Source organism: Scardinius erythrophthalmus, assembly GCF_964197995.2.
Source record: "Scardinius erythrophthalmus genome assembly, chromosome: 15".
In the NCBI taxonomy this organism is placed as follows: domain Eukaryota; kingdom Metazoa; phylum Chordata; class Actinopteri; order Cypriniformes; family Leuciscidae; genus Scardinius; species Scardinius erythrophthalmus.
In genome coordinates, this window is record NC_138235.1 from 19,104,609 (window position 1) to 19,130,339 (window position 25,731).

A 25,731-nucleotide genomic window follows, 5' to 3' on the forward strand; every position below is an offset into this window, starting at 1 on the left:
GAGGAGTCTTCACTTGCCTGATTCCAAGCTTTCTGCATATATTTCCACCTCAGAATATTATTTATCCTCAAACCCAATGTTTTAGAAAAGAGTTTTAGAAAACAGCTGCACTCATATCACAAAACAACCAATGCTGGATCTGTTTTTTTTGTTTAGGATATTCGCATCAGGGTTTTTAGCTAGAAAGCTCATAGTCAGAGCAGCTCGTCGCGTGTCTCAGGACAGTGAGTGATGGTGGCTTGGTGGCTGGGGAGGGACATTCTTGAGTTCTGAGGCCCTGCAGGCGTCTGGATTTACTAGCTTGTCAGAAGATCACTCTGTTCTTAGCCTCCCTGCTAATTGACCAATGCCCTGAAAGGATCAGTTCAGCATTGGCTCACTTAAGGGTTTCATTCACTCAGGTCATTGTAGAAGTTTGTGTTGAATGTATCCAGTGGCTTCATTTGTTTTGCTACTTTAATCATGTTCCAAGATGACGTCGGAAGTTAAAAAGTCATGAAAACATTTAAGCCAATGTATGTGGTGTATGTGGTCCTTTAGTGTAGAAGACCGTTGGATATAAAGCAGATCATACTGTTTAACCGACAACGGTTTGTGTAATATTTCAGGAATCTTGAGAGATTTTCCTGGCTCTTTGTATGTCGCAATCGAGACGTATCCGCCGGTCATAGTTTTTGTCCCTGCTGATAAATAGTCTGTTACTCTATTCACTCATTCCACAGATTCCTGCAGCGTTCAGTGCAAGCACACAGGAATATGAACCACCTGGAAGGTGTCATATATATCAGTTTGAGAAAAAAAAAATCCTGTGTGGGGATTATCAAAACCCAGAAGGTTCTACAGATCATAGCAACAAGAAACATATGCTAACATTGCGTTTGGAGAGTTTCCATAACCGTCATGGATCTCTGTTAAATCTGCTGTTCTTTGTCATTTCCTCTTTATAGGATTTTTTTGTGCGTGTTACTGATATTGTAGAGATCTTCTGATATACATGCGATATGGATGTAGGAGACCAGATGTTTTCCTCTGAGACTGTCACACCTGTATATTTCAATATGAACCACACACCTTTTGATCCAAAAAATGCAGCCTTTGTGAACATAAGAGAATCTTACCGAACCCAAACTTTTTTAATGATAGTGTATATATATATGCAGAAATAGTAGGAGTATTATTAGAGAATACTTTTCTGAATGAATGAATGCTGACTGAATGAATACAGACAGTTAGTGAAGGGTGGAGGGTTTTGATTGACAGAGCTAAATGAGGATAACCCAGAGAGTGAGTCAGACACTGAAGGTCACAGGTCAATCTCTAAAGCGTGCTCCATCTATAAGCTTCCCAGATCCACCTGTTTGCCCCACAGGTACCAGGAGTTAAACAGATGTCAGTGTGCAGTTGATTCATGGGGGAATTTGGGTAGATAGGTAACTTCTTCCATGCTGTAAGCTGAACCCGAAGCGTTAGAGGTTCAGGCATGTGTATTAAAGTCTTAGAGAGGGCAGCTGAGGGTTAATAGACTCTGGGTGGGGTTGGTTTGTATGGTTGGCTGTAGCTCATTTGAAGTAAGGCTCTGGAACACTTGCTCTCACTGTGGATGGATGATAATGAAGGATTAAACTGCTGCTCAAGCTGAACCGTCTAAACAGATTCAGGGAAAGTGTGCGTCCGTCCATATGTGTGCACTTGGTAGTACTCAGATGAGTGAAAGTGAAAAGTCTGCTTGTTGAATGTGTTTATGTGGCTGCATGGAATTAGCCACAATCCCCATCAATAGTCATGCAGCATCCCAATTCACCTACTTATATACTATGCCAATCATTTTGTCACAATTAAAATCCTCCACATTCAATTGAATTTAATTTCCTTCCTTTAGAGTGGGCAATATTAGCCGTTAGAGTGCGCACGGATCTGCACTTTGTATTCTAACCGGAAAAAGTAGACCAATCGTGTTTCTTTGGAATACTCATTTCAACATACTACGATTTGGGACACACTAATTCTAATTTTGAATGCTATTTAAGATGGATATTATGCAAGTTGGGACGCAGCATCACATGAACTAAGATTCACGTGATTGACCATCTTAGAAGTTTTTTATAAATGGGTGAATTTTGATGGATGTTACAGTCCATTTAAGGCGTGTTCACACTAAGACAAATGTTTGGTGTGAAAATTCGGTGTGATAAAACTTTTAATTTGATTGAACGAATGTTAATGATTCTTTTCAGACTGACACGAATATTCACGTACCGTCAATGTGACATTTTTTACTGAGGTGTTCTAATCTGTTTTCCATCACACGGCAAAGAAAACTGGCCAACCAATAAGATTTGTGCTTTTGGTCACATGCCCAGAGCCGCTATATTCTCTCGTAATCCACGACTTGGTGGTGCTCACAAACTATTTTGAGGAAGAATCCAGAGCCGGCTCTCTGTACTCCTGCATTTGGTGTTGTTTGATAAACGCCATAGCGAATAAAAAAAGTCTGTATGGCTTTTGAAATCATGTAAATACTGTTTTACTTCCTTTTTGCAGTGCTTTCATGTGAATTTATACAATTGTTTTTAAATATGGCATATGTAAAGTGTGTAGCAGTTCCTTACTGTCCGCTATGTAGCTTTATAATGATACGTGTGGAAATGCAGCCACCCGTGAGCAAACCTCAGTTAATTCGATCAGCTTTTCAGATGTCGTAGGAAAATTAAGCAAGCGTGAAGAACTTAACCCTTTCAGGCTCTCAGGTTTTAAAGGCTCTCTCGCTTTCCCTCTATCTCCCTAATTCACTCTTTTCATGGAAGCTGCAAGGTCAGTGAGAAGTTTAGACACTTGAATTAAAACACTTTAAGCTCTTGTGTGGCTCATTTGATTCCCATAGGCATGAAGTGCTTTAGTATTTGCATATACTGGCCCCTCGAGATTGAGACAGAAAGAGGACAAGAGTGATTCTCATGAGACTAACCTTCAAACATGGCAGTGAGAATTTACTTAAAAAATCATTATATATACAGTACGTTATATAAATAAATATATAGTCTGTAAAATGATTCAGTATTTATTACTTATAATAAGTTTTTATTGCAAAGTAAAAGGACAAGTAAAGTGCCTAATGAAATCAGTTTTTCATGAAAAAGCATGTGGATGATAGAACGATGGATGGTTTCAAGGGATAACCTTTGCTTTGTCTTTTATGTCTGTGTACCCCAGGCTTCTGTGTGACTGCCAGCACAACACTTGCGGACCGTCATGTGATCGCTGTTGCCCCGGCTTCAACCAGTTTCCATGGAAACCAGCCACGACTTACAGTGCCAATGAATGTGAACGTGAGTTCTCCACTCTGCATCCAGCCAGCCCACAAAACAAAGATTTAGTACCTGCCGGCGCCTCCTTGACACATTGTTCAATAAACATGATTTCTCTCTTTTGAGAGACTTTTCTTCTTTCCTTTCTTAATGGCAGAACAACATTTTCTTTATTCTTTCCAACAGTGCTCTTCTTTATGTATGAATGGACATGACATCTAAAAGTACGCGTGTGACTTTTTCAGAAGGTTCCAAAACTTAATATCTTCACTTCATTTGCGTCTGGTTTTGTGATCTGTTTCTTTCTTCATTCAGTCAATCACACAACTCTAGTGAAAAAATAAATATAATGTATTTGAAATACTTTTATTTTATGCTAAGTATACTACAAATACATTTACATATTTATGTACTATAACGTTTTAGGTTCCAGTAAAGATGAAGAGGATCCCGAATCAAAATCAAAGTTAAATTTATTAAACTCAATCCACTCCAGCGCAAACAAAAGCGAGCATCTGTGAAACAGAGTGCGTTGCACAAACAATACCAGACCACTGAATGAACCAAATAGAGGGACTTAAATACACAGTGATAATGAACAGAATACAAACAACCATGTTAAATCATGTTGTTAAATCAACAACCATGGTGACAAACTAGTGGCGGGAAAATGAGAACAAAGAAACAGGAAACCATTAGCAAACTGAAGGTACGTTTACAGTCAACGATGTGCTAAAAACAGAAAAGATTTTTCTTCGTAAAGATGACAACGTTATCTCTGTTCACACGGATCTGTGAAAACGACTAATAACGCTGTATTATTTATGCCAGAAAAGTAGTTGGCCATGTCACTTTGTAAAGAAAGACCACATACCTGTACATACGCATTCTTTTACTACAGTATTTCTTTTTCTTCTGGGTAAAAATGGCCCTCTGATACCTCTATAAATGTGAATACATATTAGCCTTTCAGATCTAGAATTTGGCTTTGTTGTGCGAGGATTTTTGAAAGGTTTACTTTAGAATCAGTGTAGTCCCTGCTTTAGTAAGACATCAGAGACAGTGTGAATAAGAGCGGCTGGCAGTCTATGTGAACAGCCCCAGCCTTCTGTGAGCTCATACAGACACTAATCCAGTCTGACTTCTCTCACACACTGTAAAAATAGTCCCACAATGCTTTTAAGAGGATCTCAGTCTCACTCTTTGGGTGTCTATCTGTGTATTAGGAGCCGTTTCAGTCTGGAAAACGTTTCCACTGAGAATGTTGTTGGATATCCGCTGTTTCTCACCTAATCTAATCTCTGAGTTCCCAAATATATAACTGGCCTTTTGTGTGGAGAGAGACCTCGGTGAGGTTTATAGCACATCTGTGAGCAGAGTTGGCTTGAGTTAAGCCAGAGAGACTGTCCCATCTGACAGAGCTGTTTCATCTCACGCCGGGTCACAGTGTCCTCACCCTGCCGTCAGTGGACTGGACCCTTAACAAAACACAGCCATTCCACACCGCATGTCCTGTCAAAGACTCCACTGTGGGACAGGAAAAACACACATTCTGTAGTTTTGAGAGCTATTTAATGCCTGCTGGTGCATATTTAAACATTTTTCTGACAGTGTGAGGTTTTTCTAATCACAGCTGATTCAAGTGTTAACAAGTATCAAGTCAAGTGTTGTTAGTGATGCAATTCTTAGCTGCAACCACAAATTTTAAACCCACTGGGCTGAAATAGGAATTTGGTGTCAGATTGAAAGATTTCCCCACGATTTTGCATCTGTATCATGTTGGTAAAGTTGGTTGATTTCGCCACATTGACCAGCTTTGGTTAATTGCTTTGTTTGAAAATTCTGTGTGAGCTTTTTGAGCATCTAACAGGTAAAATATAAAGAAAATTGAATAAACACTTCATAGTCTTCACTGCAGGAATTATAAATTGATTAAAATGTCTTTTGTTCTTTGATTAACATTAATGACAGACATCACAGCAGTGAGTTTAATATGCTGCTGTCACTACCGTAGGACCTGACGCACATGACGCTTATCCTTTTTTCTCATAACTTTTTATGTTCATGTAAGACTCTTTAACTCATTTAAGACTCATTGTGTGTTTTTGTCTTTTCAAGTGCAAAGAAGAACTCAATACGGCGCTGCTGTGCTGTCTGAAGCAGCTTTTTGTGTGCCTATATCGGGTGTTTGTTTACAGAGAGCTGCTTCACAGACATTACAAAATGAATACATTAATTTTTTTACAGCCCTATTATCCAATATGACTCCATTATTTGAATTATGTCACATTGTGTGTAGAATACTTTGTAATTACATTTTATTGTAAAAAAAAGAAAAAAGAAATTGTTAAGGTCTGTAATCCGTCTGGGATAACTAGATTTTGTCATGTGCTACATCTACTTAATCTAATACCAAGCTACCAATTTTTGTAAGGGCACAATTATTAAATGTTATTTTTTTGTCAATATGTTTTAACATGTATTCTACAATCTAAAGATTACCTGACAGTTTTTTCCTAATTTTCTCCTTGCTAACTTCACTCCTAGCTAATGGCTGTTGTCTTTTCTCTTTCTTTTTCCCTTCTCTGCTGTCATTCGTCTTTGGACAGTCTGAACTCTTCAGGTGGACACTGATGTGTGTGTGTCTCTGTATGTCCTTCCCTGCTTGTGTATTGTTCTCTCTGCACTGGCAGATGAGTTATTAATCTCAGTGTGTTTCATCTTCAGGCTGACTATATGGTGACGTATGTGTGTGTGTTTTCAGCATGTAACTGCCACAGACACTCATCAGAGTGCTACTATGATCCAAATATCGACCAGCGGAGAACCAGTCTCAACATGCAGGGGGAATACAGGGGCGGTGGAGTGTGTCTCGAATGCCAGGTGGGCTCAGGTGTACAAACACACAATTATAATGCAAAAGCAGTACAGCGGCATTGGCTCTGGCTCAAAACCTACCTATACATTTATGGCATTTATGGGCAACATTGGTGCATATAACATTTGTGGGCATCAAATACATGCTCACTGGGTTTGGAAACACAGATTGTTTTTGCAAGTACATCCTATGATTTTTATTCTCTCACAGCACCACACAACAGGCATCAACTGTGAGCACTGCATTCCTGGCTACTACAGATCACCTGACCATCCACTGGAGTCCCCACTCGCCTGTTCAAGTGAGTCTTCAATCATACACAGTGTTATTTTAGAATTATTTATATAATTATATCTTTAATTAACTTTTAATTTCATATTTTCAGTTTTCATTTGAAGAGATTTTAACTTACACTGTGATAACAACACTGGCCATACAAGCATTTAAATTAAAATAAAACTAGATATAGTTAAAGCATGTTTTTTCACACTCACGTGTGGTTTTGCAGAGTGTCAGTGTGAGTCTGAGTTTACTGACGGCACATGTGAGGACCTGACTGGACGCTGCTACTGTAAACCCAACTACACCGGCGAGAACTGTGACGCATGTGCTGAGGGATACGAACGCTTCCCTGACTGCTACCGTAAGTCTGTGTGTGTGTGTGTGTGTGTCTGTGTGTGTCTTTGAAGCTTTCATGAATTATATTTCATCTGAATTCATCCAGTGTGGCTAATCTCTAAACAATTATCAAACAATTGTGTTTTCTTGTGTTTATTCTCGTCAGAGGTTTACATCAGTGGAGAGGCCAGACCTGCAGGGGAAATCATCAGTAAGACACTGATTTGATTCAACTTGACTCGAATTTGATTTGAGGAAACTCTTATTCACTGATTCTTTCACCTGTTTTATTGAATTCTTGTGTTTGCAGACTGTGAGTGCAGTGCTGCTGGCACAGAAGGGAACTCCTGCAGGACAGACCCTCGCACCAATACATGTGTGTGTAAACCTCAATTCACTGGAGAGCACTGCGACACCTGTGCTCATGGACACTTCGGCCTCAACTGCCAACGTAAGGACACATACACTCTGCCCCTTTAATATGTTAATGCCGCTGCCGCACATGATTATAAGTATTTAAAAAACAAAAAGATAAATAAACAGGTGCATATGAGGTATTGTTCATTAACAAACATAATAGACAGCTGAACAGTTCATGTCAATTGAAATGTTTAATATACTGAAGTATATGAATCTAACTATATCTGAATGAACATTAAAATTATTAAATTAAAGCATTTATTAAATGCTATTTAAGAGTCTTATGATTGTCACTGAGTTAATCACAGTGATATTTTAATGTACAGTAAGTATATTACTTTTCATTTCTCTGTGTATCTGTGTGTATGTCCATTGCTAAGTCCCAGATCAAATCAGCTGCCCCATTTTTGTCTTTTTTGTCTCTGTAAGCTGCGGCGGCAGATGACATCTGAGCAAACACATGCAGATTGTCGCACCAATGTTGTCTGTCTGCTAAACCGCTGTTGTTCTTGTGCATAGTTGGAGTGTTTGCGAGCACAATATACCACCCAAAGACAAAGGCAATGCAAACATGCCCATATTCTCGCTCCCTTCCCCCCAGGCTGTCAGTGTTCAGGCCAGGGTTGCCTGGATGGGTCCTGTGACGCAGTGACGGGCCAGTGTGTTTGTCGGAGCGGGTTTCAGGGGTATTCATGCGAGCAGTGTGCGCCCGGCTACTTCAACTACCCACTGTGCCAATGTGAGTCTTGCCAACTCTAATCTCACTGAACTCCAAAATTCCCCATGAGTACTGCCAAACCTTGAACTTCACAATGCAGCCACAAAGAAACTGTTTCCTGTGCATTCTTTTACTGCTTAGAAGTCTGTATAAGATCAATTTATATTTTTACCCTATTCACTGGCTTAACACACATTCTTGGTCTTATTGTGCATGATTCATCAGTGCACATTTTAAAATGTAAAATAACTTTCTTCACCTCTACTTTTTGGCTGATATTACTAATTTGATTGACTGAGTGCTGAAATAACATTCCAAAAGCAATGGGAATTTTGTTCTTGTCTATGTCTGCACATTCACAGATTGTGAGTTTGTTTGTCTGTGTATTAGTGGTGGAGATTTTTTAGTGACTCTTTCTGCAGTTTACATCATTATTCCAGTAGGTAGTGTTGAGCGACTGCCTTTATGAATCTGTCATTTGAATCTTTCTCTCAACTGATTCATTCTGAAATTAAACAAGTGACTTGTCTTGAGAAGGGAGTCGTTGAATCATTCACTCAACCAGACCAATTTATTCAAAAACATTGATTCACTTAGGTACGAAACAAGTGTGTCTTTATGAATAACTGAATATTTTACTCAGCTGATTTGTTTAAAAACACTGAATCATTCAGGCAAAATTGTGCCTACAGTGTAAGTTAATCAGTCTAGACTATTAACTCAGTTGTAACTCACACAAACTCACACTCAGTTGCTACATTATTGTATAGAATGTCTACTCATGATCCAGTCAATTCAAGTCACTTTTCACTCGGATATGTCACATTACAGAAGTAAAATGGATTACCAATGCATTTCATGTTGACTTTGATACTATTAACATTCAAGTTTTAATTTCTCTCTCTCTCTGTCTGTCTGTCTGTCTGTAGATTGTGGTTGCAGTGTTGTGGGCTCTATGCCTGAGATGTGTGACGTAGCCGGTCAGTGTTTGTGCAGGCCGGAGTTCACTGGTCCTCGCTGTGAGCAGTGTCGCTCAGGGTTCCACTCATATCCAAACTGCCAGGGTGAGACACACACACAGTGAATTTCCATGAAGAAAGTCTCAGTCTGATTTACGCAAATACACTCTTTTTATCCTGTTTCCCAGTGTGCACTTGTGACCCTCAAACATCTTTGGACTCCAGCTGTAGTGTGTCTGGTCAGTGTAACTGCAGACCCAACTACAGTGGCCCCAAATGTGACCAGTGTGCACCCGGATACTACTCTTATCCCAGCTGCTCACGTAAGTCACATGACTCTTATCACGGTGGAAACATTACCAAGAGAAGGATTGTCTGCTGTAACGGGTGATTTTCTCTGTTTCAGCGTGTCGTTGCTCAGTGGAGGGCTCTCGCTTCAGTTCCTGTGATCCAGTGTCTGGTCAGTGTGTGTGTCTGCCAAACATTGAGGGTCAGAGGTGTGATAGCTGCATGCCTGGGTCATATGGCTTTCCCCTCTGCCAAGGTGATCTTGCATAGACGTTTGCTCAAACAAAATCCTGTTTATAAATTCATTTACAGTAGTTCTGATGGTTATCTTTCTCTTTTTATGCTGTAGTTGGGACATGTAACCCAGCAGGCTCTGTTCATAATGATATCCTGCCCACTGTGGTGAGCTTTATTGATCTTTTTCTTTAATAAGTATAGCTACATTCAGAATGGAGTACTATGATACTGCATATACTGTATGTATACTGAGTGATATTTTAAATATCATGTATATGTAATATAATATTATGCGAAGTATGCAGCAACATTTCAGTAGTAGTTTGTGGTATTTAAAAAAAAAAGAAATTCATACTTAATTCAGCAAGGATGCATTAAATTGTTAAAAATTTATAATTTTAAGATGATTTTTACATAAACATTTAAACATTTTACTTTAAACATTCTATTCATCAAATAATCCTGAAAAATGTATCACTGTTTTCACAAAAATATCAAGCTGTTTTCAACATTAATAATAAGCAAATTGAGCAGCAAATCATCATTAGAATGATTTCTGAAGGATCATGTGACTCTGAAGACTGGAGTAATGATGCCGAAAATCCAGCTTTGACATCACAGGAATAAATTGCATTTGTAAATATATTCAAATAGAAAACAGTTATTGTAAATTGTAATAATATTTATGTATTTTAAAAAAAAATCATATATTTTACATGGTTACTTTTTAATTAATGCTGTAATTGAGGATCTTGGACAGTCATTTACAAACATTTATTCTTAGTCCTGACTCTCAGTGCTTGTTTTTTTTATACCTCAGGGCTCCTGTGAGTGTCGGCCGAATGTAGAAGGGGCGGCGTGCGATCGCTGTAAGCCTCTCTTCTGGAATCTCTCTCCCCATACAGACTATGGATGCTCAAGTAAGAGAAAAGTTTGGACACACAGCACAAAATGCCATTTTGAGTGATTGGGGATTGATGTAAACAATTGACTGCCATTTTGTTAACTTTGGTGACCAATCAGACTCTGGTGATAGTGAATCTGTAGCTTGTTAGTTAAACTGTATATACAATAATATAGATTATATATTTCTGCTAATATATATTCTGATTGATTTTGCAGCCTGTGACTGTAATACAGCAGGAACAATGAGCGAGGTTGCAGAGTGCACTCAGGTATGGAAATATTTTCAAAATAGCTCCATCATAAAAATGCAATTCCAAGAGAAAAGTACAAACCTCCATCTGTGTGTGTATCAGAGCACCGGCCACTGTTACTGTAAACCCAATGTGTGCGGTGACACATGTAGGGTGTGCAAGGATGGGTACTTCAACCTTCAGAAAAACAACTACTTTGGGTGCCAAGGTACACAATCAATTCCAAGCAGATGTTATCAATATTTCAGTGAAGAGATGGGTTAAACTCTCGTCCCTGTTTGCATGCAGGCTGCCAGTGTGACATCGGAGGCTCCGTTGGGCAGGCATGTAATGAGAGACGGTGTCAATGCAGACCCAATGTGGAGGGACCCAAATGCAACCAGTAAGTGAAAAGCACACACTGTGCACTAATCACTTTTATGTGTGGCTTGATATCATCACTCTGTTGTGCGTGTTTAGGCCACGGCCGGATCATTACTTCCCAGACCTGCACCATATGAAGTTTGAGGTGGAGGACGGAACCACAGTGGATGGACGTCCGGTGAGGTTTGGTTACAATCCTCTGGAGTTTGAAAGCTTCAGCTGGAGGGGGTACGCCCAGATGTCCCTCATACAGGTGAGGCACACACACACACACACACACACACACACACACACACACACACACACACACACACACACTTACGAGACTTAATGTTTGTACCTTGAAATCATGTTTTTTATTATCAATGGTAAATATTAATTGAATTTAATTTGTGTTATTATTATGAATATATAATAATGATAGTATAAATAAAATCTATAACAATTACATTACTGTATGATAAATAATAACAAATTGCTGTAATAATAATAAAAGCTATAATATTAATATTAAAAATTACAATACCAACAATAATAATAATATTCAAATATATTATTCAATATTGTGTATTATAGCGATTTGTGTATTCATTTTACTTTTTTGTAAAGCACTTAATGTCAACATTAAATCAAAATGGACTTTTTTTAGTACATTTGTAAATGTCTTCAAAATGTAACAACTTTCCTCTTTTTGGTGATGTCACCAAGTCCTCTCATTTCAGTCCATTTCAGTTCATTCTCTCCGAACAACTGTCATATAGAGACAACTTTTTGGACAATTTTAATGTGTACAACATCAAGTCTTAGTCTAGATTTTTTCCTGTTTCACTAGAGCCCCTTTCACACAGAGATTCCGGAAAATGTTGTACGCGTCGAACGATCTCAGCTTCGGCGCGGATATCTTTGTTGATGACGAACACAAACTTTCTTCTAAGAGCAACAGAGTCGCACGATAACCACGTCATTTCCATGGCACGTGCGTCATCACTACGACACACCCCTTACGGCACGTTCCGGGACTGATCCCCGCAATGTTACTAGTTCCCCATCCCATCATCAATCCCGGCATCAATCCCGGGACGTGTTTGCGTTCAAACAGAAGGCACTCTAGCAATTTTACGGCAATTTCCCGGGATCAACACGCTGTGTGAAAGGGGCTTAAGAAGTATATCACATTACAGAAGTAAAATGCTTTTTCATTTAGACTTTAAAGATACTGTTAAAGTAATGAAATTGAATATAATGTGAATAAATATAAATTATTTGAAATTTAAACTAAATATAATAAAAATGTTATTGTTGTTATTATTTTGTAAAGACGAATGAGATCAAGTTCATGCATGTGTGTAAACTTCAGAATATCACTGTGACGTGTCATTGAAATGTGCTGTGTCTTTGGCTTGGCTGAGGGCTTCGATCAAGGGTTTTGATTGGTGCTGCTTGCGTACATTGGCTGCTGTGTTGGGCTGTAGTGCTGGTTGGTGGTGGCTTTGAGGAACAGCTTTGCAATTGTCTCTCTGTTGTGGGCCGTTCTTTCTCGCTCTCTAGCCTCGGGTTCTGGTTGAGGTGGTGGTTGGCTCTCCAGACCTGTTTCATGTGGTCTTGCACTATGTGAACCGCGGGAGCGTGGACGTGAGGGGGCGGGTCTCTGTGATCGAGGATGGCAGACACTTCCTGTGTGGGAATTGTAAGTCTCTGAGCACCTTTCTGTTTTGATGATCTGCATTTTCTCCATCTTTCTACCTTCCTCACTTCTTTGCTCTCTGAGCTGGCGACTTCCTGTCCTCCTTGATCCTCTGTTTGCAAACCCTCCTTCTTCTCCCCATATTCAAGACACTCACAGTGCTACCTGCACCTCAGATCTATCACATGATCACCCCCAGCTTGATCAGAAAGCCACAGATCAGGTCTTTAACTCAGGCCTTGTTATGTGCTGTACACCCTCCCCTCCTCTTTCCCTCTCTCTCCCCTTCTCCTTGTCTTCCTTGTCCTCCATCTCAGAATACGGTTAAAATGATGGTGCACGTACGTGAAGCAGACGTGTATCTCACGCGCTTCATCCTCAGATATGTAAACACGCGGTCGGCCGTGTCGAACGGTAAAATCACAGCCTTTCAGAACAGCAGAAGAGGTATGTCTGACGGTTCAGTGTCGTAGTTCTGAACTGTCATTGCTTTCTTTCTGTTAATTGAGGTTCCGGAAAAGAACTACTTGAACTTTTGACTATATTATATTATTATTACTAATTATTATTAATTTTGCTGTTTTATCTATTTTATTCAAGTAACAAGGTTCACCCAAAAATGAATCTGTAATCATTTACTCATGATGTGACTTTCTTCTATTGATCCCAAAAAAAAGAGTTTTAACAGCATGTCCGAGCTGCTTGTTTCCATAGAATGAAAACTCAAAATATCACAAAAGAGCATTGTAATATTACTATAAAAGTGGTCTATATGAAGCATCATACCAAATTGCATAGTTTTTGTCTATTTTTTGTCTATCTTAATCTTTTCAGAAGACTTGTAGAGCTTGAGGCATATGGACTTTTTTTTTTTGACGGGGACAATAAAGTATAACTAAATGCTGCTCAATTTTGATCTCTCTCTCTCTATATATATATGATTCTAGTTAATAGCTAATTTGTAGCATGTATCTCTAGTTAGGCTTTTACTAAGAACCTAAGAAATCTAAGAACCAACAAACTAAAAAAATAAAACATATAAAACATATAAAATAATAAATACTCTCAGCAAATAACCAGTTGTATAAACCCTAAGTAAATGGTCAAGTATTAATGGTCACAAAATTGATTATGTTTTATAGCTGTATTTATTTTATTTTTTTATTCTGTTTGTCTTAATATAGGTAAATTATCTTAAAGTTTTGAATGAAAACCTGTTTTTCATCTTGGTATGCTACAATTATGACTTGGTGCACCCCTTTCCTCTTATTTTGTCATCAATTGACATAAGTTTAGGAGAACAATTATTTGCGCATTTAAAAGTTAATTAAAAAATAATTATAAAAGTTAATTAAACTACTGGTTTAACACCTGACTGAGGAGTCTGCCTCCAAATAGACACAAAATATGATAAATGTGGCAACATTATTGCAAACATATATAACGTGGCTGCTTAAATAGGTGTATAAAGGCTAATCATACAGATTCAGATTTGTTCTAATAGTTTTACGGGGCTTTTACATGACACAGTTGAAAAAAAAAAAGATTTGCTGTTCATTTACACACCTGTGTATCGGAGCCCTGAAATATGTGTTTCAAAGTGCATGTTTTTGAAAACAATAGCGTTATCTTCTGTGTAAACTACAAAAACATGAATTTGTGAAATCAGTGATGCCATGCTCATGCGTATAACGTGTTCAGTCTATAGACGCGTAGTGTTTCTTTACAAAGTGACATCGCCAACTACTGACCTGGCAGCAGAATACTGCGTTTTTAGTTGTTTTCACTGCTCCATGTGGACAGGGATCGTCTTGACAATGTTGTCGTCTGTATGAGGAAACACCTTTCAATTTTTAGTACATCGTTATCGTGTAAACGTACACTTGCACCATTTTTAACGTATTAATTTTGATGTTTGGAGTTTATTAGGATTCATCTTTCCCCTTTTACTTTTATTGTATGGAAAAGAGAACATTCTGTTAAACTTCTCCTTTTGTGTTTTACAGAAGAAAGAAAGTATCCATGAGTAAATGATGCCAGCTTTTTAATTTGAAATGAACTACTTTTAGTACAACAACTAATATCTTGATATTAATAATGAATAAAAATATGTAACTTCATAACAAAAGAGACATGTCATGTTTTAGTAATTCATCAAAAGGTGTGACTCCATACCCATAAATTAGATCTCCATCCTTCTCTTTGCAGGCTCTGAGCAGTCGAAACAGATCGTCTTTGCTCCCAGTTCAGAACCCACATTTGTGAACGTGCCTCAGAACAGTTTTGTGGAGCCATTCGTTTTGAACCCAGGAACCTGGACTGTGATCATTGAGGCGGAGGGCATCCTGCTGGTAGGACCACCTCTTAAACGTTCCCTCTACATTATTACGAGAAAACGCTGGACACGCATTCTGAGTCTCTTTCTCCCTGCAGGACTACCTGGTGCTTTTGCCCAGTGCCTATTATGAGGCTCCTATCCTGCAACTTCAAGTGACTGAACCCTGTTCATACAGCAACACACAGAGCGCAAGTCAGAAGTCAGTAGTACAGCAACTTTTTGTGTATAAATGTCATGTGTATACCTGTTAATGTGTTATTTGTCTTTTTTGTGTGTTTAGCTGTCTGCAGTACATGTATCTGTCTCTGGATGAGTTCCCGTCCATCTCCAGTAATGATGCCAGCTGCAGGTTTGATAATCACCTGCCTAGACCCTGCCAAACTGAAAAGATCACACCTCGCCATCCCAGCATGGCTATCTGCAGTGGCAATGATGTAAGCACATAGGTTAAAAACATGCAAAGTTGTGAAACTTATGCACAAAATTGAAATTTCGCATAAAACATAAACATAAAAAAATCCCATCCGTGTGTTCAGATGATTGTTCAGCTGCGTGGTCGTGTTCCTGTCCCTGGAGAGTATGTGTTGCTGGTCGAGTACGCCAGTGAAGATCAAGCTCCTCAAACTCTCACTGTGTCTGTCAACTCAGCGGGTGAACCCACTCACCAAGAGCAAATCACACTGCTCCACTGCAAATACAGGTGTGACGTTGCAGCGATTGCCTTTTCTGTTCAGCCTGCTCTTTTGTGCTTTAGGTTTTCACTCTCAACTTGAATGGATCATATTCTGTAATTTATTGTAGTATTTTAGGTTTTTACCCTGAGGTCCATATTTTCCACTCTCTCTCTGACCCATTGAATTAAGCGTGCTGTTTTTGATATCATACCTTTAAGACTTCTATATGACCTCTTTTATGATTGACTAGCCACTTTGCATGTGAAATGAGCCATATTGTTTTAATGTAACATCACAGCCACAACTATTTTAATGAGCTATTTTTACATATTCATCAAAAATTAAGATGACATGTCCTTGTTCAATTGGTACTTTTTTCGTAATTTTTTCTACATTTGCTGATTGATTTCTGTGTGTCTCTTATTATGTGTGTGTGTGTGTGTAGTTTCCTGTGCCGTGCAGTGTCTGTAGATGACGTGAAGCGCGTGGCGGTCTTCACTCTGTCCACAGAGGCTGATATCCGGCTTATCGCCACCGATAGAAGAAGCAGTTTCTTCCTTGTGAGAGAGCTCGTCTGCTTGAATTCCACCATAAAGGCTATTTGTGTCCACTGTAATCATGGCATTTACAAGTGTGCGTTGGTTTTCCCCTCCAGCATAAAGTGTTCCTCGTCCCTCGTGCTCAGTTCACCATGGAGTACCTGAAGCCCAGAGTTCACTGCATCAGCACGCACGGTCACTTCTCTCCAGACAGGTGACTAACACATACATCTTGTGAATCGTGAACAGCTTCAATCAAACATTTTTGATTGTTGCATCATGCAGAATTACACGTTATAGTTTTTATTTTATCATACATTTTTTGTTGCAGAACTTTTCTAACTCTCTGTTTTGTAGATAGTTTCATTTGGGATTTTATTTTTTTATTTAGGTGTTCAACTCTCAAGCACTTTTTATATTTTTTATCTTTAATTTTCTACACTCAAAATTTGTGGATTTATTTTGTTTTGTAGATTTATTTAATTTATTATTTCATATTATTATTTTATATTTCTAAAAATATTATATTATTTATATTGTTTTATTTTACTTTTATTTTGGTGTGCAACACTTTCTAACTTTTTCTACACTCAAATTAGTGGTACAACGAATCAACAAACTCGTGGTTTAATCATATTACAAGGATATTATATTATAAGACAAGTAAATAGTCAGTAATAAAATAAGAATAACGACACAAATTACAAACAGAGATGAATACAATATAACAAAGTTACCAATAAAGTAAGGTCTAACAGTAGTATTCAGGTACAGAAATGTAATAAATGTAAATGACACTGTATAGTATAGTTAAATATAGATTAATTTGTTGTTTGATTAACATTAATGTCATAGACAGCATCTGGAATATTAGGCTGCTGTCACTTTAAGACCTAATGCACGGATTCAATATAATGATACACATCCGATTTTTTTCTCTACTGTTTAGGTTCAATTTGGACATAATCAACTGTTTATGAGAATACTTATATATTTTGAGATAATGTTGTGTGTTTGTGTCTGTTCAAGGGCAAGGAGATGCAAAAGAGAGCTCGATTCTGTCTGAGACGCGGATATTTGTGTGTGGCTGTGCGCACAGATAACAGTGATTGAGTTCTCTTTTGCGTCACTTTGCGCTTAAATTGTTTAAACTCGCTTTAATGTTTAAATTGCCAAAACTTAGAAACATATGTAAATGATAAACTTTCACTCTATGATGGTTAAATCTTGCATGGATCTACTACGATCCGTTTCACCCCTAACTCAAAAACCTCTTTTGTAGATTATTTTCATTTGGGATTATTTTATTTTTGTATATTCTTTCACTGCCTTATCACTGACCTTTCAGTAAATGCTGCCAGTTTTAGACATATGCCATATACCAGTTTTATGACATATGAACATGCTGCATTACAGTTATAAGTACTAATGCTCTTAAGAAATTTATACGATCATCATGTTTTATATTCTTTTTTGTCCAGTGGCTCCTGCATCCCATCTCGTTTCCAGAATCCCCCTCAGTCTCTGGTCCTTAAAGATGGTCAGGCTTCTTCTGCGCAGGAGCAAATTCTGGCTTCAGCCCCTGATCCCTCCCTTTATGCAGACAGACCCATGACCTCTAGGCCACCAACCGCAGCTGATAACAGTGAACATGTGCTTCTGGACCCTAATCAGGTACATAAAGCCCATTACACTCTCATTGCTGTGCATCCTGTGCCTCCTGTCTTCAAGGTTGTCTCTTTCTGATGCCTGAATGTTGATAAAAAGTCTTCTAATGTTCATTTGTCTGCATGATTTCCCAGAATGCTGTGGTGTATTCAACACGTGTACATGCACTGGGCCGTTACGTGTTCATCCTGCATTACCATCAGCCCCTGCATCCAAATTACAATGTCCAGGTCTACATCAACGGAGGACGCATATGGCAGGGTGAGCATTAAACAGATGCACACTACTGAGTTTCTGTTTTAGCACAAAAAATATTTGTTTTATTAATGGTCACTCTTTGTTTTCCAGGCCACGTCAACGCATCCTTTTGTCCCCATGGTTATGGTTGTCGTAGTGTTGTTATGTCAGAGAACCAGATTATCCTGGATGTGACGGACCACGAGGTCATCCTGACCCTGCGTGTTCCAGACAGGAAGACATTGTGGCTGGTGAGTGTCATTTTATTAAAGGTTATTTGAATTCTTTGTTCAAGAATGGCAATAACAATGACACGTCTACACTCTCTTGTGTTTGTGTATTAGGATTATGTGCTAGTGGTGCCAGAAAGCACTTACCGCTCCAGCTTTTTGTCTGAGGAGCCTCTGGACAAATCCTACGACTTCATCAGCAACTGTGGACAAAACAGCTTTTATATCAAGTATGACACTTCTAAATTTGTAAATATGTATGGATGCTCCGAGATAAAAGTTTAGGCCGATTATTATTTTTTAATGCTATGGCGTAAAATAGGCAAAAATGAATGACAAATATTTCAATTGTATGCTATTTTTATATATGGATGATATAATAATATAAACATTAAAAAAGATTAATTGTTAATTAAAGTGTTGAAACTACTAAGAATTGTATTTGGGGATTGAAATAAAGCTGAAATAGAAAAAATAAGATGAAAAACATAAATGAAAATTAGAATGTTTACTTGGCAACTAACTGAAATAAATATGTTTAAGTACTAAAATGACTAAAACTGAAATAAAAATAAACTAAAGCTAGAGAGGAGTATAAAAAAATACAAATATAATAATAAAAATGACAAAAGCACATAACACAATGACTAAAACTTACTCTAAAAGTAAAATAAATAATAGTATATAAATAATACTAAAATAACAGTTTCAAGTGAATTTAGGCATCAAAACATTATAATGTACAGTATGAAAAATATATATATTTATTTTGAGATTTGCTAAAGATTATATTTAATAGTATTGTTAAAATATTAGTGTTTTTAGAGTTTTTAAATTTAGACAATTTAATTATTTAAAAGGAAAAACAGAGAAAATGACACAATTAAATATGCAAAAATGACTGATGCCAATACCTTAAAAAACAATACCGGCCAACATTATGGTGTGGATATTTATCGTTATCTGCTATAACATTATTAGAGTGCCCTCCATCCTAACATTCCCCCTCTCTTCTCAGCCCTTCCACAGCCTCTGCGTTCTGCCGTAGCTCTGCCGTGTCTCTGTCTGCGTTCTTCAATAACGGTGCTGTGCCCTGCGGCTGTCACGAGGTGGGTGCGGAGAGCGACACCTGCGAGACCTTTGGTGGACAGTGCAAGTGCAAACTCAACGTGATTGGCCGAGACTGTTCCCAGTGTGCCACGGGATACTACGGCTTCCCCAACTGCAGACGTGAGTAACACCAGCCACATGGTGGGACGATACATTGATTGATGGATCGATGGGTGATGCTGTTTCCTCTCTCTCTAGCATGTAACTGCGGTACACGTCTGTGCGAGCCTGTCACAGGTGAGTGCATCTGTCCTCCACGGACCGTTCTGCCGGAATGTGTCGCCTGTGAACCCCAGACGTTTGGCTGCCATCCTCTGGTGGGGTGTGAGATGTGCAACTGCTCCAGGCCTGGAGTGGCTTCACTGGACATCAGCTGTGACACACACAACGGCCAGTGCAGGTACAGTACAGCAGGGCACACACACACTCACAAGGATGACTTTTTTTAAGACCATCAAGACTTTTTGTTTTGTAACATTATTTTCATGACAGTTAAGTTTTTCCTTATACCTATATTATATGTTAATTACTCATTTTCTATCAGTGTTATTATAGTAACATTTATATACTATTGTAATGAGGAGTCACCGGATTGAGGATCCATCTGCAACTTTATTAATACAGAGTCGAAAACAGGTACAAGCAAGGTCGAGACAGGCAGCAAACATTCACAGAACAAAGGACAGGCAAGAGGTCTGGGCAGGTAGATGACAATCGTAATCCAAAAGACAAGCAAAGGTCGAGGCAGGCAGCAAAACATTCATAGAAGAAAGGACAGGCAAGAGGTCTGGGCAGGCAGCTGACAATCGTAATCCAAAAGACAGGCAAAGGTCGAGGCGGGCGGCAAGGAATCCAACAACGAGAAACAGTCCAAGATCAAACACAGAAAATAATCCACAGTAGAAAACACTCAGAAATGATCACCACAGCAAATCAAGACTTCGCAATGGTGGTGTGTGTGTTGACTGCTTAAATAGTGTTTGTGAAATGAGTTGCAGGTGTGTGTGTAATCAGTCCCAGGTATGAGGGCCTATGGGATTTGTAGTCCGAATAGCAACAGTCAATATTCTGGTGAGAGCTCCCTCTGGTGACCTAGAGGAGGCGGAGAGGAAGCCTCTCCTGTAACAGAGCCCCCCCCCTGCGAGCGGCTCCTGACGCGAGGAGGCAGACGACGCCGGGGTCTTCCACGCGGTCGAGGGGCCGGTTTTTCCGGGTGCATCCTATGGAACTCCTCTGTGAGGGTAGGGTCGAGGATATCATCCATGTTGACCCAGGATCGCTCTTCCGGACCGTACCCCTCCCAATCCACCAGGTATTGTAGAGTAGCGCCCCGGCGTCTGGAGTCGAGTAACTCACGAACTTGGTACGCCTCCTCGCCTTCAACCAGGATAGGCGGGGGGGCCTGACCCTCGGCTCTGCTCTCCGACTCTCCTCCCGGAACACCAGCGGGTTTAAGCAGCGAAACATGAAATGTGGGAGAGATACGATAGTTAGCAGGTAACTCTAAACGAAATGAAACTGGAGTAATTTGTCTAAGAATTTTGAAAGGACCCACATACCTAGGACTGAGTTTTCTGCATGGGTGTCTAAGGCGGAGGTCCCTTGTGGAAAGCCAAACCCATTGCCCTGGAGTGTACTCTGGACCTGGACGGCGGTGACGATTGGCCTGTTGTTCTTGTCTGTGTACTGCATGAAGTAGATGAGTGTGTGCTCGGTTCCAGACTTCCTCGCTATGCTGAAGCCAGTCAGTGACAGATGGTAGATCGGATGGTTCACCGGACCAAGGAAACAAGGGTGGTTGGTAGCCCAAGATGCATTTGAAGGGGGTCATCCCCGTGGCAGGTTTCTGCAGTGAATTTTGTGCGTATTCTGCCCACATTAAGTATCTACTCCAATCAGATTGGTTGTGTTGGCAATATGACCTGAGAAAACGGGTGAGTTCTTGATTTAATCGTTCAGTTTGCCCGTTGGACTGCGGATGATAACCAGAGGTGAGACTGATGTTCACATTGAGCTGTTTAAAGAAAGCTGACCATACTCTGGAGGTAAACTGTGGACCTCTGTCTGACACAATGTCCTCAGGTAATCCATAGAAGCGGAAGATGTAGTTGCATAGTACCTCGGCTGTTTCAAAAGCAGTGGGAAGTTTAGGCAAAGGAATGAGACGACAAGCTTTGGAGAAACGGTCAATAACCGTCAGGATTGTGGTGTTGCCCTGGGAGTTGGGGAGGTCAGTCACAAAATCAATGGCGATGTGGGACCAGGGACGCTGAGGAATCGGCAGGGGTTGAAGTAGACCAGCGGGTAATTGTCGAGGGCTTTTGGATGTGTTACATATGGTACAGTTCTTTACAAAGGTTGTGGTGTCTGTAGACATTGTGGGCCACCAAAACCGGTTAGTGAGGAGATGATGCGTTGCTGTGATTCCAGGATGCCCTGAGCTTGGAGTCGAGTGGACCTGCTGAAGGAGTCTCTCCCTTAGTTGTTCGGGGACAAAGGTGAGATTGTGTGGGCAGTTTGATGGTGGAGGATTTTGGGTGTTGTGTTGGTTAATCTCTGTCATGATGTCCCACTGAACTGGAGCAACGAGCAGTGTTTCGGGGATAATGTTCTCGTCAGGGTTATAATGAACTGGATCTTCAAGTTGTCGTGACAGTGCATCAGCTTTGGTATTCTTGGAACCAGGTCTGTGACAATGAAATTGAAGCGAGTGAAAAACATGGCCCACCTTGCTTGACGAGGATTTAGTCGTTTAGCTGAACGTAGATATTCCAGGTTCTTGTGATCAGTGATTACTGTAAATGGATGCTGTGCCCCCTCTAACCAGTGTCGCCATTCTTCTAGGGCGGCTTTCATGGCCAAGAGTTCACGATTGCCGACATCATAGTTTCTCTCTGCAGTGGATAATTTCCTGGAAAAGAAGGCGCATGGAAACATCTTTGCTGGGGATCCATGGCGTTGAGAGAGTATGGCCCCTATGCCTGTGTTGGAGGCATCCACCTCCACGATAAACGGAAGATCTGGATCAGGATGATGGAGAATGGGCGCAGAGGTGAAGCGTGTCTTGAGATCCTTGAATGCTTGCTGAGCATCAGGTGACCAGGAAAGGCGTGACGTGGAGCGTTTGGTCATGGCAGTTAGCGGAGCAGCGATCGTGCTGAAATCTCTTATGAATCTTCTATAGAAGTTGGCAAATCCAAGAAATCTCTGCAGTTCCTTCACTGTGCGTGGTTGAGGCCAGTCGAGCACTGATTTTACCTTGTTCTCATCCATTGCAACTCCCTCTCGACTGATGATGTATCCCAGGAAGGTTGTTGCTGTTTGGTGGAATTCGCATTTCTCTGCCTTGGCGTACAGTTGATGCTGGATTAGGCGTTGGAGTACTGATCTTACATGCTAGATGTCCTCCTCTATAGAATTGGAGTAAATCAGGATATCATCTATGTACACTATTACCCATCTGTCGAGCATGTCACGGAAGACATCATTGATGAATGACTGGAACACAGAAGGACTATTTGCCAGGCCGAATGGCATGACCAAATATTCGTAGTGCCCCGAGGATGTTGAAAAAGCCGTTTTCCACTCGTCTCCTTCTCTAATACGGATTAGATTATATGCGCTGCGCAGGTCGAGTTTAGTGAAGTATCTAGCTTGACGGAGTTGTTCGAGTGCAGTAGGAACCAATGGCAAGGGATATCGAAATTTAATGGTGATGTCGTTAAGGCCACGATAATCAATGCAAGGTCTCAAACCACCATCTTTTTTCTTGACGAAGAAGAACCCAGCTGATGCTGGGGATGTAGAGGGTCTGATGAAGCCTTTAGCCAGTTCTTCCTTGATGTAAGATTTCATGGATTCTGATTCGGGTTGTGACAATGGAAATATTCTTCCCCTAGGGGAAGTTGCACCAGGTAACAGATCAATGGCACAGTCACTGGAACGATGAGGTGGCAATTGTGATGCTTTAGTTTTACTGAATGCTTCACTTAAATCGGAGTATTCGGCAGGCAAGCCCTGAAGTACAGGAGTTTGTTTATTAATTTCCATTTCGTGCATCGGCAATGGATTAATGCGGGTGAGACAATGTTCATGGCAGGCAGGACCCCACTGGATGATTTGTTCTTCCTTCCAGGAAATATGAGGATTGTGTTGACGCAACCATGGCAGACCAAGAATAATGGAATTGTGAGGGGAATGAATTATATAGAATCTAATAGCCTCTCTGTGTAAAACTCCAACCTGCATGCAGACCTCCTCGGTGATGTATGTTATCCTCCTCTCTCCAATGGGACGACCATCTAGCGCCTCCACTGCCAGACAAGAGTTACATCGTGTTAGAGTGAGTTTATGTTGTTGGGCAAATTCACGTGACATAAAGTTGCCAGCAGCACCTGAGTCTAACAAGGCAAACGTGGAGATAGTTCTATCTTGAACCGTTATATTCACTGGGGTTTTAACACATGAAGAGGAATAATTTAACTGTCCGCTCTCACTCACCGCTTTGGAGCTAGAAGAATTGGGGCGAATGGGGCATGATGTCTTCAGATGTCCGGCTTGGCCACAGTACAAGCATAGATGGTGTTGAATTCGCCGCTTCCTTTCCTCAGGGGTTAAATGAGTGTAACCAAGCTGCATTGGTTCTGGAGGGGGTGCTTGTGTCTCAGTGAACAGGTTGCGAGCAGGACGACGTGAGCGAATTAAATTGTCAATTTGAATTGTTAGTTCAATGAACTCATTAAGTGATCTTCCCTCATCGCGGCACGCTAATTCAGCTTGGAGTTCCAAATTAAACCCCTTTCTGAACAGCAGTTTTAACGGATCTTCTCCCCAGTTGGTTTGTGCCGCAAGAGTGCGAAATGACAATGCATATTCTGCCGCCGTTCTTCTCCCCTGACTAAGAGCGAGCAACTGATCACCAGCACTTTTACCTCCAACCGGATGTTCAAATACTTCTCTGAAGCGCTGAAGAAATACATTGAAGGAAGGGAAAGCGGTTCCGTCATCTCTCCATACTGCGGTAGCCCAGTCTAATGCCCTTCCGGTTAGCAATGAGCAAACAAAAGATATCTTGCCCGAATCTGCTGGGTACAAGGTAGGTTGCTGGTTTACAAACAGAGAGCATTGTAACAGGAATCCTTTGCATTTCGCTGGGTCTCCGTCAAATTTTTCGGGAAATGCAAGACGTGGGTTCACACTGGTGGAAGGAGTGGGAATGCTTTCAGCGGAAGGAGGTGACGGAGCCGCCGCGCCCTCCGCGGGTGTCATACGTAGCCCTTGTAGTGCTTTAACGAGTTCTTCAGTCAAAGAGGTTAGATGAGCGAGTTGGTGCTGATGTACTGCGAGTTGGTGGCCTTGAGCTGATAGTTCAGATGACAATTGCGTGATGGCTGCTGGATCGCTTAGTGGCGAAGTCTTCTGTAATGAGGAGTCACCGGATTGAGGATCCATCTGCAACTTTATTAATACAGAGTCGAAAACAGGTACAAGCAAGGTCGAGACAGGCAGCAAACATTCACAAAACAAAGGACAGGCAAGAGGTCTGGGCAGGTAGATGACAATCGTAATCCAAAAGACAAGCAAAGGTCGAGGCAGGCAGCAAAACATTCATAGAAGAAAGGATAGGCAAGAGGTCTGGGCAGGCAGCTGACAATCGTAATCCAAAAGACAGGCAAAGGTCGAGGCGGGCGGCAAGGAATCCAACAACGAGAAACAGTCCAAGATCAAACACAGAAAATAATCCACAGTAGAAAACGCTCAGAAATGATCACCACAGCAAATCAAGACTTCGCAATGGTGGTGTGTGTGTTGACTGCTTAAATAGTGTTTGTGAAATGAGTTGCAGGTGTGTGTGTAATCAGTCCCAGGTATGAGGGCCTATGGGATTTGTAGTCCGAATAGCAACAGTCAATATTCTGGTGAGAGCTCCCTCTGGTGACCTAGAGGAGGCGGAGAGGAAGCCTCTCCTGTAACAACTATATATACTTCACTATTTATAATTTTATTTAGCTTTAATTTATTTTTATTTAAGCTTTAGTTTTAGTCAATTTTTTACTTTTACTTAAACTTATTTTATTTCATTTAGAGACCAAGGCAACATTTATAATTAAGTTTTTAAGTTTTACCTCTAATATATATATATATATATATATATATATATATATATATATATTTTGTTGTTGTTGTTGTTGTTGTTGTTGTTGAACGGAAACGCTTTTTAATGGTTTTCATTTTAGTTGTAGTTTTAGTTTTAGTTCCAGTTTTAGTTTAAGTATCCAGGACGCATTCGACTTAAGCTTAGAGCAGCA

At 40.2% G+C, this 25,731-nt stretch overlaps 1 protein-coding gene across 3 annotated transcripts in view; it reads left to right on the top strand.

Moving 5' to 3' along the window:
- Positions 1 to 25,731, top strand: part of lama5 (laminin, alpha 5) — an 87,411-nt gene that overhangs the window by 31,732 nt on the left and 29,948 nt on the right. For 2 of the 3 annotated variants that reach the window (XM_081387308.1, XM_081387310.1), the window contains exons 7-35: positions 3,211 to 3,326; positions 6,070 to 6,188; positions 6,394 to 6,484; positions 6,692 to 6,826; positions 6,968 to 7,012; positions 7,112 to 7,252; positions 7,823 to 7,960; positions 8,869 to 9,003; positions 9,087 to 9,221; positions 9,305 to 9,442; positions 9,536 to 9,588; positions 10,244 to 10,343; positions 10,546 to 10,598; positions 10,683 to 10,788; positions 10,869 to 10,962; positions 11,040 to 11,196; positions 12,492 to 12,630; positions 14,836 to 14,978; positions 15,061 to 15,164; positions 15,246 to 15,399; positions 15,502 to 15,665; positions 16,085 to 16,199; positions 16,295 to 16,392; positions 17,660 to 17,852; positions 17,981 to 18,107; positions 18,195 to 18,334; positions 18,428 to 18,543; positions 19,332 to 19,543; positions 19,622 to 19,823. In XM_081387308.1, coding sequence (XP_081243434.1) covers positions 3,211 to 3,326; positions 6,070 to 6,188; positions 6,394 to 6,484; positions 6,692 to 6,826; positions 6,968 to 7,012; positions 7,112 to 7,252; positions 7,823 to 7,960; positions 8,869 to 9,003; positions 9,087 to 9,221; positions 9,305 to 9,442; positions 9,536 to 9,588; positions 10,244 to 10,343; positions 10,546 to 10,598; positions 10,683 to 10,788; positions 10,869 to 10,962; positions 11,040 to 11,196; positions 12,492 to 12,630; positions 14,836 to 14,978; positions 15,061 to 15,164; positions 15,246 to 15,399; positions 15,502 to 15,665; positions 16,085 to 16,199; positions 16,295 to 16,392; positions 17,660 to 17,852; positions 17,981 to 18,107; positions 18,195 to 18,334; positions 18,428 to 18,543; positions 19,332 to 19,543; positions 19,622 to 19,823 — 3,663 coding nt within the window. The remainder of the gene's footprint in view (positions 1 to 3,210; positions 3,327 to 6,069; positions 6,189 to 6,393; positions 6,485 to 6,691; positions 6,827 to 6,967; positions 7,013 to 7,111; positions 7,253 to 7,822; positions 7,961 to 8,868; positions 9,004 to 9,086; positions 9,222 to 9,304; positions 9,443 to 9,535; positions 9,589 to 10,243; positions 10,344 to 10,545; positions 10,599 to 10,682; positions 10,789 to 10,868; positions 10,963 to 11,039; positions 11,197 to 12,491; positions 12,631 to 14,835; positions 14,979 to 15,060; positions 15,165 to 15,245; positions 15,400 to 15,501; positions 15,666 to 16,084; positions 16,200 to 16,294; positions 16,393 to 17,659; positions 17,853 to 17,980; positions 18,108 to 18,194; positions 18,335 to 18,427; positions 18,544 to 19,331; positions 19,544 to 19,621; positions 19,824 to 25,731) is intronic. The other variant, XM_081387309.1, reaches the window with a different exon arrangement.